This window comes from Gekko japonicus, unplaced genomic scaffold, assembly GCF_001447785.1.
Source record: "Gekko japonicus isolate JY-2015 unplaced genomic scaffold, Gekko_japonicus_V1.1 scaffold2547, whole genome shotgun sequence".
NCBI classification, from domain to species: domain Eukaryota; kingdom Metazoa; phylum Chordata; class Lepidosauria; order Squamata; family Gekkonidae; genus Gekko; species Gekko japonicus.
The window spans coordinates 32,843-52,287 of NW_015168731.1; the positions used below are offsets into that span (position 1 = coordinate 32,843).

The 19,445-nt window shown below is 48.9% G+C and overlaps 1 protein-coding gene and 1 non-coding gene across 2 annotated transcripts in view; both read left to right on the top strand.

The window, feature by feature from the left end:
* PKD1 (polycystic kidney disease 1 (autosomal dominant)) overlaps positions 1-19,445 on the top strand; it is a gene marked incomplete at its 5' end in the record, with an annotated part of 100,363 nt that overhangs the window by 19,354 nt on the left and 61,564 nt on the right. Inside the window, 7 exons of the mRNA XM_015415598.1 lie at positions 3,362-3,617; positions 8,068-8,817; positions 10,371-10,502; positions 11,332-11,507; positions 11,644-11,777; positions 12,844-16,454; positions 17,889-18,035. Coding sequence (XP_015271084.1) covers positions 3,362-3,617; positions 8,068-8,817; positions 10,371-10,502; positions 11,332-11,507; positions 11,644-11,777; positions 12,844-16,454; positions 17,889-18,035 — 5,206 coding nt within the window. The remainder of the gene's footprint in view (positions 1-3,361; positions 3,618-8,067; positions 8,818-10,370; positions 10,503-11,331; positions 11,508-11,643; positions 11,778-12,843; positions 16,455-17,888; positions 18,036-19,445) is intronic.
* Positions 18,514-18,584, top strand: TRNAV-GAC. The gene has a single exon. It is a non-coding gene; the product is annotated as a tRNA-Val (tRNA).

The following is a 19,445-nucleotide window of genomic DNA, read 5'->3' on the forward strand; positions in this document are numbered from 1 at the left end:
GGGGGGAGACAAGCCGTGAAACCCGTCACAGAGAAGCTGGTAGCAGCAAATATAAGATGCCGCTTGGGGGATTTCCATTCAGCCTGAATTTAAATTACAAAGACAGCGTTAGAGGCACACAAAACAAAACAACATAGATCAAGGGTGCACGGTTGTCAAGACCCTGAAGCTACCTGAATAATAACCTAACTCATCGACTGCAAAAGATTCTCCCAAGTTAAGAGAAACTGACAACTGGGAAACAAATCAAGGCAGCTGCCACAGTCAAGAAGACCCAAATAAAATCAGCCAATACCCAGAAGGAAGCTAAGCAGGATTGGTCCTGGTTAGTACTTGGTTGGGAGGCAGGGCTTTTTTTGTAGAAAAAACCCAGCAGGAACTCATTAGCATAATAGGCCACACCCAACAGCAGACCATCATTAGCATATTAGGCCACACACTTGACAGCACAGCCCATTAGCATATTAGGCTGCACCCCCATGTTACCAGAAGTGTGGTCATCCAGCCACACCCACCTTTTGCTTCTTATTCTGTTTACCTTGTTGTCAAAACCCAGGGCCTTTTTTGGTAGCAGGAACTCCTTTGCATGTTAGGCCACACACCCCTAATGTAGCCAATCCTAATGAGTTCCTCCTGGGTGTGGCCAACTCAGGAGCCAGCCGGAACTCCGTTCCTGTGTGTTCCTGCCCCAAAATAGCCCTGGTTGGGAGGCCACTGAGGAAGTCCAGGGTTGCTACGCAGAGCCAGGCAGTCACAAGCCACCTCTATTTGATTCTTGACCTGACCTGAATGGTCTAGGCTAGCCCGATCTCATCAGATCTCAGAAGCTAAGCAGGGTACTCTTGTACTACCCTGGCTAGTACTTGGGTGGGAGACCAGTGAGGAATTCAAGGGTCGCTACACAGAGGCAGGCAATGGGAAACCAATTCTGAAGTCTCTTGCCTTGAAAACCCTACGGGTTCGACATAAATCAGCTGCAACTTAATGGCTCTTTCAACCACCCAGCACTCAGAAGATTGCGAAGAAGACAGACCAGAGAATCTGGTATACCTGCCAGACGTCTCTTAGAACACAGCCTCAGGCAAAATGATTCCTGGTGAACGCTGTGCTAGGACAGACCTTGGGGAATTTCAGACAGGCGATAGATTCCGGAAGGGAACCGGTTCTCAAACAAGTTCTGGTCTGTCATTTCAGACAGAACCCGTTTGAGAACCGGTTCCCTTCCGGAATCTATTTGCCATTTCATACACAAACGCTTCAGTCCCGTTTAGGAACCGGGACTGAAGCGTTTTACCTGTCATCCACTTCCAAGTGGTCTCCAGTGCCCTCTCCCGGTTCCGATACGCTTTTTTCCCGCCTTTTTTCGCCTGCGCGGGCGATCTCCGGCTGGTTTTTTTTAACGTTCGATTTATAGTGTTATAGCGCTATAACGCTATGACGGTATAAAGGAATAGCATTATATCAATTCCATTGGAATGCATAGAGTGTTTTGTTATACTGCTATCGCGCTGTAAATCGAACTTTAAAAAAAAAATCGATCACCCGCGCGGGAGGAAAACGGCGGGAAAACAAAGCGGTGCAAGTCTGAAATGCCAAACCGCTTCTGATCCGGCTCATTTCCGGTAGGGGCAAGCCCTGTGTGAAATGGCAGCCCTGTACCGGTTCACTTCAAAACGGATGATTGCCGGCTTGAAACCGGGTGAAACTGGGTAATGTGAAATTCCCCCTTGTCTTACCCCTTTCATATTGAGGTAGATGAAGATGGGTAGCTACGCTATTGTGTCTGTAGCAGTAGAAATGAGCAAGAGTCCAGGAACACCTTGTTGTTGTTTAGTCACACAGTCAAGTCTGACTCTTCGCGACCCTGTGGACCACATCACGCCAGGCCCTCCTGTCTTCCGCCGTGCTCCGGAGTTTGCTTAATTTCATGTTCGTTGCATCGATCACACTGTCTAACCATCTCACCCTTTGCCGTCCCCGTCTTCTTTTTCCTTCAATCTTTCCCAGCATCGGGGTCTTCTCCAGTGAGTGCTCCCTTCTCATTGTGTGGCCAAAGTCTTTGAGCTTCACCTTCAGTATCTGGCCTTCCAGGGAACAGTCAGGGTTGATTTCTTTTAGGATTGACTAATTTGATCTCCTTGCAGTCCAAGGGACTCTGGAGCTTTTGTGAGTCACCGCTCACTTCTTCAGATACATTTCACTTCTAGTTGTACCTGAAGAGGTCAGCAGTGACTCACAAAAGCTTCTATCCTGCCACAAATTTTGTCAGTCTTGCTCATTTCTGCTGCCACTGACACAATAACACGGCTGCCCATCTTGATCTGTCCGAAGCAGTGAGCAGTGAAAGCTCATCCCCTGCCTTAGTCTCTAAGAGGCTACTGGACTCTTGCTCATTTCTGCCCTTTCATATTGAGGATCTTTTTATCGGACGGAAAAACTAGTAGTTCTTATATCTAGAATTGGCTGTAAAAAACTTGTCTAATGGTTTGTTATCCTTTATTCATGCTGGGAAGGGGAGCGGGGTTGGGATTTTGTTTCTTCCCATAGGGGAAATTTTAGACCAAGATGAGATGGTATTTCTTGCCCTGTTTCTGGTGTCTTATTGTTGGCTGCTACCGGGCCCTCTGGGAAAGAGGAGGGAGGGAAAGCGTAAGGACTGGGCTACAGATGCTGGAGCTTGGCTTCAGAGGTTATCCCTTTGTCCTGCCAGCTGCTTATCTTTGATATTTCTTCATCTCTATTGTCATGAGTAACAAAATAATTTATTTCGCTGCAGGGGGCTTAGCCACATTATTACCTCCCATTTCACAGACAGACGTCAGCTTAATCTGTGGTCGGATCAAGCTACGATTTCATACTCAGGGGCACCTTAAAGAATCCGATGGCTTAGAGCCAGACGGGGAGTGAAATAATTTATTCTTGCCGTGCCGTTAAATTTCTGAAACTCTTGCGAGAGAAACACACGTTATCACTGTGATGAAAACCTTAACTGTGGAGCATTCAGAGTGGCCGTAAGCAATGTTCCCTCTAAGCTGTGGAGTCTGGTGAGCAAAAATTCTACTTAGTGAGCTACTGGCTTTAAAGTTGTGAGCAAATGATGTGGCTACTGCATAAATTAGTTTGCTCTGGAGCCGTGCTTCCCGAGCTAAGATAAGAATGTGTGAGCCGGAGGCTAAAGAACTGAGTTAGCTCACACTAACTCAGCTTAGAGGGAACACTGGCCGTAAGAGACAAATGCATTCGTAGGGTTACAAAAACTAAAACCAAAAGGACAGTCGCAGGATTACCAGTGTTCTCGCGCTCAGCCCTTGTGACTTTCTAATGAACCCTCTCTCCCCTTTTCCTCTCTTCCCCCACCAAGGAGCTTGGACGTCTGGATCGGGTTCAACGACATGGCAGGCCCCGGCGGCCCCCGGCAGCAGGGAGAAGGCTTCGACCTGCAGAGCTGCCAGAACTGGCTCCCTGGAGAGCCACACCCATCCAACGCCGACCACTGCGTCCGGATGGGCCCCGCCGGCCAGTGCAACACGGACCTCTGCATGGCCAAGCACAGCTACGTCTGCGAGTACAAGCCGCCAGGCAAGTGGCGCCTTCGACCCCGTCAGGGCCAGGCCTGGGTGTGTGCGTGTGTGTGTGTGGTCTTCAAAAGAAAACAAACAGGATCGTGTGCCGCAGAAAGCCAGATTCTGCACCCTGTGGAAATTATGCAAACTGTGTACATTTGCACTATTTCCTCTTAACCTTTTCTGTGATTCTGTTTTGCAGCTTTTACTGTGCATCCCCACCACCACCCGTGTCCCCACAAATCTTCTCTGGCTTCTGAAACTGCCCCGCCATCCTTTACTCCACCTTTGGGGAGAATGTGATTTTCCTGCCTGTCTAGGAATGCTTTCCGCACCCAAGGGCTTGGACTTCCAGCTGGGATGTTGTAGATCAGGGGTTACCAATCTGGGTTCCCTGGTTCCCGCTGACACCTTTTCTGGTGCTTGCCAAGTGTTTTTAGGAAGCAGGTGGGGCCAGGGCGGGCTTTTGCCCAGCAAGGCTCTTGATCGGCTGTGCAGATTTTTTTAAAAAATGGTGCATTTGGCAGCAGCTGCCACCACAGCGCAAGGATCTGCACTGTACGACTGAAGCTAAGCTGTGGCAATGATTCTATGGCTGGCTCCGCCTCCTGTTGTCAGACCCCCTGGAGAAATCAGTTCCCAACAACCGTCATTCAAAATAATATAAAGTTTATCGAGACATTGATAGGATCCATACTCTTGACCTTCTGTGTTAGAACTTGGGGAAAGCGCGCGAAGCAAACAATTATACCTAAATCAAGCAGGACCCTAATGGCCCGGGGCCAATCACGCCTAAGCATGAGGCCCGCCGAAATAACAGCTCATAGTTCCCAGGGAAAAGATGACACCAGGCTCTGCTGGGGCGCAAGGTTACTTGCCTAGGCCGACTGAGATAACAAGAGCAACCTAGAAGAGGCTAAAAGCGAAAGTAGACATTCTTCTCACTCCCCTCGGTCTCCATGGCAACCAAGCCTGAGAAACGGGGCGCGGGGTTGACACTTGTGGCAGACATTTTGTGGCAGCCATTTTGTTGCTCTGCCCACTGTGCCGTGTCAGAATTCCCAATGTGCCCGCAGGCTGAAAAGGTTGGGGACCCCTGTTGTAGATATTTCCCCTTCTTCGCTGTCTCTACAGACCTCCTGGCGGTGGCTTGCAATAAGACAAGGCAACTTAAGACCTATATATATAAAAAAAGTGAATCGCACACATGCAAAAAGAAATTACGCCTTAAAAATTGTTTGTATGCGGTTTCCCTTAACTTTTCTTACAGCCAGAACTATCCAACTTACTCCACGTTGAGTTGGGGGAAAGTTTCTTGACAGCTTGTTGACACGTGTCCTCACACAAACTAGGTAGAGGGAGGGGGGGAATAGGAACTGGAAACTTTTGTGGAAGCAGCTCAAGGGCTTAGGGAAAAAAGAGCTTTACTCTGTGGACTTGTGAAAAAGCAAAAAACTTTTGGACTCAAATCCATTTAGAGATGGAAAAGATTGTAAAATATACATTTAAAAAAGAGCCAGAACTTTTGCTTTTGGGACTGAAATTAGAAGAGGTCAGTGTAGCTAAGCGAACTTTGATGTGGTATATGGTGACAACAGCTAGAGTTACTCATGCGCAATGTTGGAAACAAGAAGTCCCGAAGATTGAAGATTGGATGAAGAAATTATTGTTTGCAGTTGAAATGGATAAAATGACAAGAAAATTAAATAACAGGGAAGCAGAAGAATTTTATAATGACTGGAGAGATTTAAAGGACTATTTAGAAAAATATTGGGAAATAAAAGATAATCTGTTCGGCAGCTCCTACTCAAAAGCCTGGCGGAAGAGCTCCGTCTTGCAGGCCCTGCGGAACTGTACTAGGTCCCGCAGGGCCCTGATCTCCTCCGGGAGCTCATTCCACCAGGTAGGAGCCGCCACCGAAAAAGCCCTGGCCCTGGTTTGGGTGAGCTTAATAACTCGTGGGCCCGGAACCTGAAGAAGGTCCAGGCTCCCAGATCGCAGCGCTCTCAGGGGAACATACGGGAAGAGGCGGGTATTTTGAGATGGGTATCAACTAAAGTTGATTTGAGACTAGATTAAAGTACTGGATAGTTTTAAATTCATTAATTCACAACAGGATTTATGTCCAGTGTTTTGGAACCAGGGTGCCAATATCTTAATGAACAGGACCAGATACTGCTGAGCAACTTTCCCAATGAAAAGTTTCTACCCTGCCCCACAGTAATTACAAACAAATGAAGTGAAAAGATCATATAATCCTTTTCTGCTGCTGAAGGCCGGATGTTAGATCAGGACATGGAGATGGCTGAGTTTAAGTGACTGAGAGAAGCCTCCTCTTCTTTCTCTGTCTGGATCAGCCTTTACATATTCTGTTAGATCAGTCAATGGCCTTTCATAGCAGAAGACACCACTTGTAAGATGTGACAGAGATGTAGCAATTTTGTTTTTTTCACATTAGAGAGATCTGAGTAGTTTATGACAGGTAACTCAAAGGAAAGCACTGCATGAGAATTTTAGAGCACACTTTGAAGAACTAGTCAACTGAAGCAGCATCTTGAACTGTATTCCAAGAATTCTGTATTACTAATTCTTTTTCAACCAATCTACAGCTTAACAAAATGAAAGGGCTAGAAATGTGATTTGAAGTTCATGATTCCAATTTTAAGAGGAACTTTAATGGCCAAGCAAAAGTTGGAACCCAGGTCTCATCGTTCTAAGTCTAACACTCAGTCCACATCATCTCACTATTTTTCTGCTGTTAGTCAAGATATATTGCAACACAGCTTTATTTTACAGTCACATTTAGATGCTTTCAACATTGTTACCAAAAGTGAGCTTTCATCTATTTCAGTTCTACATTATGGCCATTTCTCAAATAATAAATTTGTACTAAAAATATGTAGTCTTGAGAAACATATGGTGATTGCCATGAAAAACTTGTCCTTATCCAACCCCAGTACCTATAAGTGTTGTTCTTGAGATGCTATCAGTGACAAATGCAGCCTTGAATATGTACTAACACTAAACAACAAAGACGGAACAAATCATACTCAGGACAGCCAGCCTTTGTGTTGTTCATGGTCATTTTTTCTCAGCTTTCTTCTGGACCTATAATTTTTTCACTTCACCAATCTAACAACAGACTAGAAACTGCATCAGTTCTGCCTTGACACCCCCCCCCCTTTTTGCAGGCATGAGGAAATCTAAAATAAAGTATCAGTTTTGCACTCAAAATAACAGAGCATAAAGTGACAGCATTTAAACTGGTGAAGTGAACCTGACAGTTGAACAATTCTGCAGGGCCTTTTCACTGCACTGTCCAAGACTTACCTCCTGTTGTTCTCACTTTTCACTGGGGTAGCCAGCTGAGCTATTCAAAGACTTAAAAGATGATGCTGTTAAAGTGCTGCACTCAATTTGCCAGCAAATTTGGAAAACACAACAGTGGCCACAGGATTGGAAAAGATCAGTTTACATTCCAGTCCAAAAGAAGGGCAATGCCAAGGAATGTTCAAACGATTGCACAATTGCACTCATTTCAAACGCTAGCAAGGTCATGCTCAAGATCCTACAAGCTTGGCTTCAACAGTACGTGGATAGAGAACTGCCAGAAGTACAAGCTGGATTTCAAAGAGGTAGAGGAACGAGAGATCGAATTGCCGACATTCGCTGGATTATGGAGAAAGCAAGAGAGTACCAGAAAAACTTCTGCTTCACTTATTATGCTAAAGCCTTTGACTGTGTGGATCATAACAAACTATGGCAGGTCCTTAAAGAGATGGGAGTACCAGAGCACCTCACATGTCTCTTGAGAAACCTGTATAAGGGTCCAGAAGGGACAGTTAGAACCGGATATGGAACAACTGATTGGTTTAGCATAGGAAAAGGAGTACGACAAGGATGTATATTGTCACCTTGCTTATTTAATATATATGCAGAGTACATCATGCGAAATGCTGGCCGTGTATCCAAACAATTATTACAAACAGAATACCCACCCACATGCAAAAACAAAACTGAAACCTTTTTATTTTCTTCTGACAATCGCACCTCCTAAAGGAAGAAATGCATCTTGTTCTTGCATTGGAGAGTTCAGTTTGTAACCTAGGACTTGCTTGTCCTCAGTGCACAGAAATTAGATCAATCTGATACCATATATATATATTTTAGAAATGATTTGGAAAATATTTGAACACCTTGTCTTAAAATATTCTATTCATCATGTTAAAATAAAATGTTCCATAGTCAATTTTTTTTCTTTTCTTTTTTCAATTTTTCCAATTTTTTTCAAAAAAAACAAAAAAGGCTTCAGGAAAAAATGGGAAAAAACTGGTTTTCCCCCGAATTTTTCCGTTTTTTTTCCGGGCCTTCACATCTCTAAATCAGCAATCCCCTTCTCCCAGTATTTAGCTAGGAACTACACAACAGGTGCTTTGTTGACCCCTGCAGCAAGGACTGGATCAAAAACGTTGGGCTCACGGTGCCTTCTGTCTCTCTCTTGCAGTTGCTTTTCAGAGGGAAAGACACTTTTGTCAGGCCCAATGATACCATGAGAATCCAACATGACGCGGGACCTGGCGCCTTCCTTCTTTGCCGCCCGAGCCTGACACCATCGGACCAAATCCGCTACTTAACTTTGAATTCTTCTGACTGGGACCCTGGCTTCCCTGCCCGCAACACAGCCAGCAGCGGGCGGAACGACTCTGTATGCTTCCTCAGAGTTCTCTATGTATCTGAAGAGACGGTGTCCATTATCAGTCCAAAGAATTCTGGTGTGGGTCGCTATGGCCCCTACGCCGTGAGAGCCACGGTAGACAACGGAGTCTTCGTCGCCAATCTGTCCTGCCATTTCTGGGCTGTTTCTCCCGTGGAGGGCCTCCGTGTCGTCTACCCTGCAGTTCAAGATGGCAAGATCTACGTGCCGACCAACAGCACTTGGCTGCTGGTGAAGATCTCTTCCGGGGAAAACGCATCTGCCGGCTGGCTAGGGGGGAACCAGAGCTTCCCCTTCGAAAGGCACTGTCCGCCTGCAGTCGCTCTGCTGGCGGCGGAGTGCGCCATAGAAACCAACGACTCCTGGTTCTCTGTAATCGTGCTTGATGGCATTGGGCTGAACTTCAGCACCACCGTGCTGTGGGCGGAGAATGCCGTGAGCTCCCAGAACGTCAGTGTTGTGGTGAAAGCCGAAGAGCCCATTCGAGGACTCCGTGCGACCCCGGACCCAGAAACCCGAGTCTTGCTGAACAAACGAGTGGTGAGTTGTCAGGAAGGTACCAGAATGCTGGGGGCGAGGGGACAGGGCGATTTTCTGAAATGCATTTATTTTTATTTTTTTAATTTTAATAACCTTTATTGCTATAACAAGGGAATTACATCTCATGCGAGATAGGAACAAAATATGATTACACACGCAAATCATACCAAATGTTTTAACAGGCATGACGAAGCATGTGATTAGACAGATGATACTAGCAAGGCGTTGGAAGCTACCATCGATCGCCTCATTGTCAGAATGGTATTTAAAGATCTGGGATCACTTAATAATGGGAAAAAATTACAGCCAGACTATTCCAATCGGACATCTATCCCAGACAAACAAACTTTACTGAGAAATGGTTTCCATTCCTCCACTTACGTTCTTGATCGAGATATTGCTCCTCCAAATCAATCATACCGCCAACTACTTCTACTCTAATCTTTCCCTCCTTCATCTCTATTACTGTCTTCTTGAACATATCTCCTACGACCAATGCTCCTTCTAATCTGTGGGGTCTTGCGAGCAAAGATTCTACCTTGTGAGCGACTGGCACGAAAGTTGTGAGCGAGCAATTTGGCTGCTGCATCAATTAGTTTGCTCTGGAGCCATCCTTCCTGAGCGTAGACAAAAATGTGTGAGCTGGAGGCCAAAAAACTGTGAGCTAGCTCACACTAACTCAGCTTAGAGGGAACACTGCCTACCACTCTTTTTTCCCTTCAAACCCGGTGTAGAGTGAAATTCCTTATGCAAAGTTCAAGACATAAAATTACAATCACAGCACATGCCCCTTAGTTACATATCTCCACCTAAATTGACTATTTCGCACTGAAATGCATTTAGATTTCTGTCCCCAAATACAGAATTTAAAATAAATACTCACACAGGAGTCTGCTGCAGTTCTTCGCAGTCCTGTGAGTAAAAATTCTACTTTGTGAGCTACTGGCATCAAAGTTGTGAGCGAGTGATTTGGCTACTGCAACATTGAGTTTGCACTGGAGCCCTCCTTCATGAGCTAAGAGAAAAATGTCTGAGCTGGAGGCTAAAAAAACTGTGAGCTAGCTCACACCAGCTCAGCTTAGAGGGGACATTGGAGGAGAGGTTGAAAAAGATCTTCATCATGTAGGGGCTTCACTGCCCAATACAGTTCCACTCTATGAGCAGCATAAGCAGAATGAAGGGAAATTGTGAATATGTTCAGTCGCTGAATTCAGCTCTCTTTGGATTTCCTGACTGAAATGTCTCTGGATGCAGAAATCCTACCTTCCCAGCCCTGTAAGACTCTGAGACCACTAATCTGCACCCACTAAGCATGGTCCTCAAGACCCATTTCCCTGTTTTTCTCTCTGGCTCTCATTGGTGTAACAGCAGCCTCTCACCTCCAGCTGCTGGCTTCTCTTTCACTTTTTTGGTTGAGGCAGAAGCCCGACTGGTGTCTCTTGGATGTCCTGCCTGAGGCTGACAAAAGTCTTAGCGATCAGGTGAGCATTTGTGCAAAGCAGCCTATGTTCTTCCTCTCTCAGTGCCATGCCGGCTGTTTCCACCCATTTCAGAGCTACGTCCCCATGATGGACGCCGGATCAGATGTCACCTTCAGGTGGATGGTGGACGATAAACCCTCCTTCACTTTCTACAACAACGTCTTCAAGGTTGTGTACCAGACCCCTGCTGTGTACAAGCTCTCGGTAAGCGGAGACTCCTCACTGCTTGCTTCATTCTGTCCTGCTGGAGGAGCTGGGCATCGCTGCAGAGATCCTCCAGTGTGTTTCGCCAGAGCACGGCCGACCAGGCCCGTAGCTACGGTGGGGCTTTGGGGGGCTTTGCCCCCTTTCTTAAAGCCACAGCCCCACAAGAATTTCTCCTGTAAATGCTTTTTCCAATCATTTTAAAACACTTTTTAAAGGTATGCACTCCTTTAAGCAGAGTGGGGCGCTGTAGTTGACTAATTCCCGCACTGAGCAAAGGGGGTTGGAGTAGGTGGCCTCTAGGATCCCTTCTAACTCTGTGTCAAGAAACTGGTCTCCTTTCAGAGAGGTTTTCTGCCTAAGTGTTGGCTTTCTTGACTGTAGAAGTCATCACCCCCACCTGCCGGCTTGTTCTCAGAATTGTTGCTTTGGCTGGCAGAAGTGATTAACTTGCAGCAGCTGAGAACTGTCATCTAAAGTGGTTGACAGCTTGCAATTTAGAGATCAATAGTTAAATGGTTAAGAACACCTGTGTAGAACAGACAGCTTGAGAAGACTCCGAATTCTGGCTTTTCTTTCAGCACTGAGAACTTCAACCACACCAGAAAAAAAAATTGCCCCACAAGCCACAAAATCCTGGCTACGGGCCTGCCCCTTATGCAGTTGTGAATGGGATACCTGTATTCAAATGTGGGTTTACGTTTCTTTCCACAAACAAGACATGCCAAGTCTGCTATGGTTATTGTTATATCCACATCTGTACTAACTATGGTTCTGCGACGAGGGAATCTGAGGCACGACAAAAAAAAATTGCCTTCGTTTTGTGCAGCTCACCGCCTCCAACCACGTCAGCAATGTCACCGTGGACTACAACATCACCGTGGAGAAGATGAACAAGATGAAGGACCTGGTGGTCTCCGAAATCCCGTCGTTGGTCCCTCAGAACAGCACTGTGGACCTGTCCGCTGTGGTTATGGTGGACTCTGCCGTGGATGCCACGTTCTTGTGAGTGCGATGGCTAGTCTTCTTTTTCGGTGGATCGTTCTCATCTGTGCAAAACTTCAGCTCACTACTGAAGGCTGTAGTCCTTCTGTTTCTCTGCGAGTCCATGTCAACATCTGTTATCTTCTTCTCTCCTCAGGTGGGATTTTGGAGACGGCGACAAGGCTGTTTCCCAGTTTATGCCTCCTTATAATGATTCTTTCCTCATGCCGGATCCCAATGTGCATCAGGTGGTGATCACTCACAATGTGTCGCACACCTACCAAGAACCAGGTGAGAAAAGCTTCGGCATCCGTTACAACTGTGGGAGCTGCCCCCTTTCCTCCAGCTCTTTATTTATCTGTTTTATTTATTTTTGAACTTATATTCAGCTCTCCCCACAGGTGGGCTCAGGGCGGATCACAAAACTATTCAGCATCATAATATGAATACATTAATAAACATTCTTAAATAGTATCTGGCTCACTGATAATGGCAAGTGGATTGGCAGAGTGAGAAAGCCGGCCCTTCCAAGGTTGTCTTGATTCTGCATTCTCCTGTTGGCTTTTAAAACTCTGGTACTCCCTGTACAGAGAGCAGGAGCAGACAGACCTGTTCCACTGTGGTGGTTTCCTCCGCTTCAAGGGGTCCTCTGTCGATGCAAGCCACTCTTCTGCCAGTAGAAGTTCCCTTGTGCCAGAAGAAAGCACTTGCGTTAGTGGACTCAATCAGTAGGATCCAACCTGTAGCGTTTAGTGTGCTGTGAATTCACACAGAAAAGCACTAGTCTTTGAGCGGTTTTCCTTGAAAAATCTGCTTCTGGTACGAGGTTTCACATTCCATCAGGGGTCATTTCCTGCAGGAGCGCAGCTCTGGCAGTAAAGAGCCCAGGGGGCGGGCACAAGCAAAAAGCCCCGCCCCCTGCTCCCAGCAGCCCTGGGCCACGAGGAGCACAACGATCTGCGCATCCCCCCCCACCCAGAGTCTATCCAGTGGAGCCTGAGCGGTGGGTGTTGCCTTCTGACACACTTCCGGTGATACCAGGGGTGTGTGTGGCATATGCAAATGAGTATGCTGATGAATTATGCTAATGAGCTCCCGCACCTCTTTTTCTACGAAATGACCCCTGCATTCCATCATTGCAAGAGATCGACCTTGGCAAGAAGGGCTTTTTGTTAGTGACCCTGGGACTCGGGGATAGCCTTACAAGGAAGTTCAGCAGAACACAAGAGGAATTGTGGCTTGGAGCGATCATGTGAATGCTAACAAAAGGAATTGTAGCTAGGGGCAATTTCATGGCTGCTGTTTCCATTATCGTGAAGGGTGTCTACCCTCATTTTCTCTCTTTTTCCCAATATAGGCCAATATACCTTAGTTGTTTCGGTGTTCAATGAGTTTGAAAACCTGACCTATGCCACCCCTGTCCACATCTACACTTTTCTGCTGGACGTGACCATGGAAGCGAATACAGACGTCCTGGTTGTGGGTCACCCTGTCAGTTTTGAAGCCTCCCCTCTTCCCTCCAGGTTTGGGGTCTCCTACACTTGGGATTTCGGCGATGGCTGCACGGCGTTTGTGGAAAGCCAGCCTACCATCGTCCACACCTACAGCCGTAAAGGGACGTACAATGTCAGCTTACAAGCCAACAACACCATCAGCACTGTGGAGGTGTTCGAGCTGTACCGCGTTTTTGAAGAGATCAGCGGGCTGCGGGTGACTTTGAACAAAGCGATAGAGCTCCGCACGCCGGTCAAGATCAACGCTTCCGTGGAGACGGGGGATAACGTCACCTGGGTATTCGATATGGGCGACGGGACAGTGCTGGAAAGTTCCGTGGGGTCCGTGAAACACATCTATTTAGAAGAGGACAACTGCACCATAAACGTGACGGCGGCGAATCCGGTCAACTCCATTTCCCAGGCGGTGGCCGTCCAGATATTTGTGCTGATGGTCCTCAAGATCGAGCCTTCCTCTTGCATCGCGGAGCACCCCGAAGTACAGCTGACCGCTTACGTCTCAGGAGACCCCGCTGACTATATTTTTGACTGGACCTTTGGGGACGGCTCCTCCAACGTGACAGTGGACGGGGACCCTACGGTGATACACAACTTTACCCGCAGCGGTGTCTTCTCGCTCTCTTTGGTCCTCTCAAGCAAGGTCAGCTATTACACCGTAGTGTGTGTGGAACCAGAGATCACCAACGTCACACTGTCCGGCCCACCCTTTGTCATGCTCGGCAACGAGAGCAGGTTCCAGGTCGCAGCCTCGCCCCCTTACAACTACCGTTACTTTTGGGACTTTGGGGCCAACGACTCAGCTCGGTTTGGCGGGACGGAAGTCAGCTACACGTATAAAACCCCGGGCAGCTACTTAGTCACAGTCACGGTGTCCAACAATGTGTCTTTCAACAACGACACAGCCATCGTGAAAGTCCTGGAGCCAGTCGGGGTAGCCAAGATTGAGTCCAACGGGTCAAAGGTCTTGGAGCTGAACCAGATCTATCTGTTTTCTGCCAACGTCACTGGGACCAAAGCGAGCTATCTGTGGGATTTGGGGGACGGCACCAGCCAGCTGGGGAAATTCGTCACCCACTCGTACAACAAAAGTGGCATTTACGCCCTCAGCCTGAGAGTATGGAATGAGGTGAGCCACACCGAAGCGAGACTCAACGTGACAGTAAAGAGGCGTCTCCAAGGGCTGGCCATCAATGCCAGCAAGACCATAGTCCCGCTCAACGGCTCTGTGAGCTTCACGGCCACCTTACTCGCCGGCACAGCCATCCGGTACTCTTGGATCCTGTGTGACAGATGCACCCCGATCCCCGGAACGTCCACCATCTCTTATACCTTCCGCTCTATCGGGACCTTCAACGTGATCGTCACGGCGGAGAACGAGATCGGGTCTTTGCAAGACAGCATCTTCATCTACGTCTTGCAGCAGATCGAAGGGCTGCAGGTGACCAGCGGCGACCTCCTGGAGGACGCCTTCTTCCCCACCAACAAGACGCTCCAGCTCCAGGCGGGAGTGAGAGAAGGGACCAACATCTCCTACAGCTGGTCAGCCCTAAAAGAAGGCTACCCTGTACAGACTTTCACAGGGAAGACCTTCTCCTTGCTCGTGATGGAAGCGGGCGTCTACGTTATCCACCTGAAAGCCACGAACATGCTGGGGAGTCTGGCTGTGAACAAGACACTGGAGTTCATTGAGCAAATCGGCGTCCTGAAACCCGTTGCGTCTCCTAACCCTGCAGCAGTCAACGTTTCCATTAATATAAGCATCAGCGTCGCCACAGGGACCGGATTGGCATATACTTGGTACCTAGAGGAGGGCATCCTTCTTCTCACGTCCAACCCTTTCGTCGCCTATTCTTTCCAAAGCCCCGGTGTCAAGGTGATCATGGTTACAGTGGAAAACAAATTTGGTTCTGCCAACGCGACACTTCTCGTATTTGTCCAGGAGCCGATCGTGGGTTTGAAGATCCAGACCGTCAATCTAGACGGGAGTTATGTCAGATCCGGCTCCGTAGTGAACTTCCGCGGAGAACTTGAAAGGGGGACTGATGTAGCTTGGAAGTGGAAGTCGCAGAACAGAACCATAACGGGCCAGAGAGTTGCTCTGGAGTTCCCCACAGCAGGATCCTTCTCCGTCTATCTGAATGCTTCCAACGAGGTCAGCTGGGAAACGGCTTGCCACAATATCACCGTGCAAGATGCAATCCAGGGTCTACAGCTCCACGTGAGTGAGGAAGTGGTGGAGCCCGGGGAAGAGGTCTCCTTTGTCATTGAAATGTCTTCTGGGTCTTCTGTGAGCTACGGGGTGAGCATCGGCGGGGATCGTATGGTGGCACTCAACGCCTCCAGGTTCACCCATGCGTTTGCCCAGGTCGGAGACTACAGGGTTAAGGTCACTGCGGAAAACTTCGTCAGTGTGGCCCAGGTTGAGGTCCACATCATTGTGCTGGAACCCATCTCCGACTTGCGGATTGCGGACTGCTGTGAGCCAGGCACGCCAACAGGGATGGAGAGGCATTTCACAGCTGAGATTGGGAAGGGTTCCCGGGTGTCTTATCTGTGGCAGTTTTCCTTAGAAGAGGAGCTGAGACATTCCCAAGTGGCCCTGGAAGGCAAGAGTGTTTCGTATACCCCAGAGGCTGCTGGGTTGCTGGAGATCCATCTCACCGCTTTCAATGGCTTGGGCAGCATGAACGTAAGCGTAGTAATCCAAGTCCAGGACCCAATAGTGCAGTTTTCTCTCAAGCCCGTTGAACCGTTTGCCAACCGGACATCCTTGTTCGAAGCGTCAGTGTTGCCCAGTGCAAGGCAGGTTGTGTTTTGGTGGCAGTTTGGGGACGGCTCTCCAGCACAAAAGAGCATCATGGCATCCGCCGGCCACACCTACCGGAGGCCGGGGGAATACCTGGTGGAGGTGAATGCCACCAACCTCATCAGCTTTGCCATCACCCATCTGACGGTCACGGTCCGAGTGCTGGAGTGTGAGGAACCGGAGGCGGAGCTGGTCTTGCCTGCACAGGTGGTCATGAAGCGGTCGCAGAAGAATTACCTGGAGGCACAGATCGACCTGCGGGGGTGTTTTCGGTACCGGACGAAATACGCGTGGGAGATTTACAGAGCCTCCAGCTGCCTGTGGCTGAGCGGCACCGACAAAGTCCGCTTGCCCGCCGTAGACATGAGCCGACCCCAGCTGGTCATTCCCAAGCTTGCCCTGGACCTGGGGAACTACTGCTTCAAATTCCTGGTCCGTTTCAGAGACACACCCCTGTCCAAGAGCATTTTCGCCAATGTGACCGTTGTCCCCAACAAGCTGGTGCCCATCATCGACGGGGGGTCATACCGTGTGTGGTCCAGCACCCGAGACTTAATCTTGGATGGTGAGAAATCCTATGATCCTAACCTCGAGGACTGGGAGCAGACGGTGTTGCACTACCGATGGACCTGTGTGTCATCCACCAAGGTAAGTGGTAACAACCCTCACACCTTCTGACTGTGATATAAGGGTTCAGGAATCTCTGTTCTTCTTCTTATCTGGTGAAGGGAACGTTGAGAGCCAGTTTGGTGTAGTGGTTAGGAGCGCGGACCCTAATCTGGGAGAACCGGGTTTGATTCCCCCACTCCTCCACATGCAGCTGCTGGTGTGACCTAGGGTCAGTCACAAGTTCTCTCAGAGCTGTTCTCTCAAGAGCAGTACCTCACAGGGGAAGGAAAAGGAGATTGTAAGCCACTCTGAGACTCCGAGTGCAGGACAGAGTATAAATCCAGTCTCCTCTTCTTCTCTTGTAAGCTCATACCCTGAAAACCGTGTTGGTTTCTAAACTGCTATTGGACTCGAATCTAGTTGTGTTATAGCTTTCCGGTGTAGTGCAGTCTGGCTTAGGAACCTGCTTTTGCTGCTAGAGGCAGGAGTTGAATATGTTATCATAGCGAAGATGAGAATCTAGGTCAGCAGCCAGTTCTGTCCAAGAGCCGTTTAGAGAAGGGAAGACATGGCAGATCCAGGCCCCATCATCCTTCCCTTGCCGTCTGCTGCCCTAGGGGCTGTACGTTTGGACCACTCTTTGGCTTTCTGGAGGGTCAGCAACGGAGGGAGAAATGAAGAAGAAGAAGAGATTGGATTTATACCCCACCCTTCACTTGGAGTCTCAGAGTGGCTTACCATCGCCTTTCCCTTCCCCTCCCACAACAGACACCCTGTGAGGTAGGTAGGGCTGAAAGAGCTCTTTGAGAACTGCCCTTGAGAGAACAGCTCTGAGAGAACTTGTGACTGACCCAAGGTCACCCTACAGCTGCACGTGGCGGAGTGGGGAATCAAACCCAGTTCTCCCAGATTAGAATCCGTGCTCCTACCACTACACCAAATCCAGGAAAGGGACCAGGCGCCAACCCAAGACAAGACGACCTTTTCTGTTCACTCAGCTATCAGATCCACAGCCTCAATTGGCAATCAAAAGATCCACAAGCAGAGAATTTGGCTCCCCACCAGATTTGTGCCTCGGGACCTCCCATTTTCAGAATGGAGAGGATTAGCCTGTGACAGGAGGGGTTCATCTTTATTTTGATATCCTTCACGTTTATAACATTGTTCTTCGAAGGTATGTGGGTTTCGGTACCGTGTCCAGAGGTGCCACGTCAGCTAGAAGGAAGGAGCCCAAATGGGAGATGGTCTGAGGGTGGGGTGAATTGGGGGGGGGGAGAAACACTCTCCTTCCCCTTACCTCTTTTCTTCGGCAGGCTTTATGGGAGAGGGGCACTGGATAAGGGAGAAGCAGTACACGGTCCCATTCGGAGTGGTCTTTGGTCCAACGCCGGAGGGCACTGGCTTCTGATCTGAGGTCAAGAGCTGAATAACCTTCTTTCTCCCCTGCCCCGCCCCCCTCTTCTTCACACACAGAGCTCTTCTGGAGGGTGTGCTCTGAACTTCAGCGCCGCCGGAGGAGTGGTTACCGTTTCCCGAGCCATATTGGAAACAGATGTAGAATACACGTTTGACCTCACAGTCTGGAAAACAGGGATGACTCCCGAAGCCACCAATCAAACTGTTCGTATAATGGGAGCCTTATCTGTAGTTTTTCTAGACAGCAGATCTGCACCTAGGGAGGGGACGTGGCTCAGTGGCAGAGCCTCTCCTTGGCTGGCAGAAGGTCCCAGGTTCGATCCCCGGCATCTCCAGTTAAAAGGACCAGGCAATAGGTGACGGGAAATACCTCCGCCTGAGACCCTGGAGAGCTGTCAAGAGGGGCTGTGGCTCAGCGGTAGAGCATCTGCTTGGCAGGCAGAAGGTCTCAGGTTCAATCCCAGGCACCTCCAGTTAAAAAGGCCCAGGCAGTAGGTGATGGGAAAGATCTCCACCTGAGACCCTGGAGAGCTGTAAAGAGGGGCTGTGGCTCAGTGGCAGAGCCTCTGCTTGGCATGCAGAAGGTCCCAGGTTCAGTCCCCAGGAGCATCTCCACTTAAAAAGGACCAGGCAGGAGGTGATAGGAAAGACCTCTGCCTGAGATCCTGGAGAGCTATAAAGAGGGGCTGTGCTCAGTGGCAGAGCATCTGCTTGACATGCAGAAGGTCCCAGGTTCAATCCCTGGCAGCATCTCCACTTAAAAAGGACCAGGCAGGAGGTGATGGGAAAGACCTCTGCCTGAGACCCTGGAGAGCTATAAAGAGAGGCTGTGGCTCAGCGGTAGAGCATCTGCTTGGCACGCAGAAGGTCGCAGGTTCAATCCCCGGCAGCATCTCCAGTTAAATAGGACCAGCCAGTAGGTGAAGTAAAAGACCACCGCCTGAGACCCTGGAGAGCTGCTGCCAGTCTGAGTAGACAATTTTGACGTGGATGGATCAACGGTCAGATTCAGTATAAGGCAGCTTTGTGTGTTCAGCCTGCAGTGGTTGGGGGTACTTCGGCACGGTGTCCTGGGGAAAAGCAGATGAATATTTTCCTGAAGAAAGTTTCCATCCTAAGTACTTGTTGTACAAAGACAAACACACAGACTTGCAGTTCGTGCTGTTCTCCCTGTCAGTGGGGTGGTGGGAAGTGCTTTCAAGTCACAGCCAACTTTATCGAGAGCCTGTAGGGTTTCCAAAGCAAGAGACGGACGGAGGTGGTTCTGCCATCGCCTGCCTCTGCGTCGCAACCCGGGACTCCCTGGGTGGTCTCCCATCCAAGTACCGACCAGGGCCGGACCTGCTTAGCTTCCGAGATCTGACGAGATCAGGCTAGCTTGGGCTATCCAGGTCAAGGCAAGAGACAAACAGAGGGCCATCCGTGTCAGGGCAGAGACAAGAAGAAGAGGCCTTCCATGGCCTGCCTCTGCAATAGCAACCTTGCCCTTCCCTGGGGTCCTGCCGTTGACTAATTCCCACCCTGAGCAAGGGGGTTGGAGTAGGTGGCCTCTAGGACCCCTTCTCACTCTGTGTCAAGAAAAACTGGTCTCCTTGAAGAGAGTTTTTCTGCTTA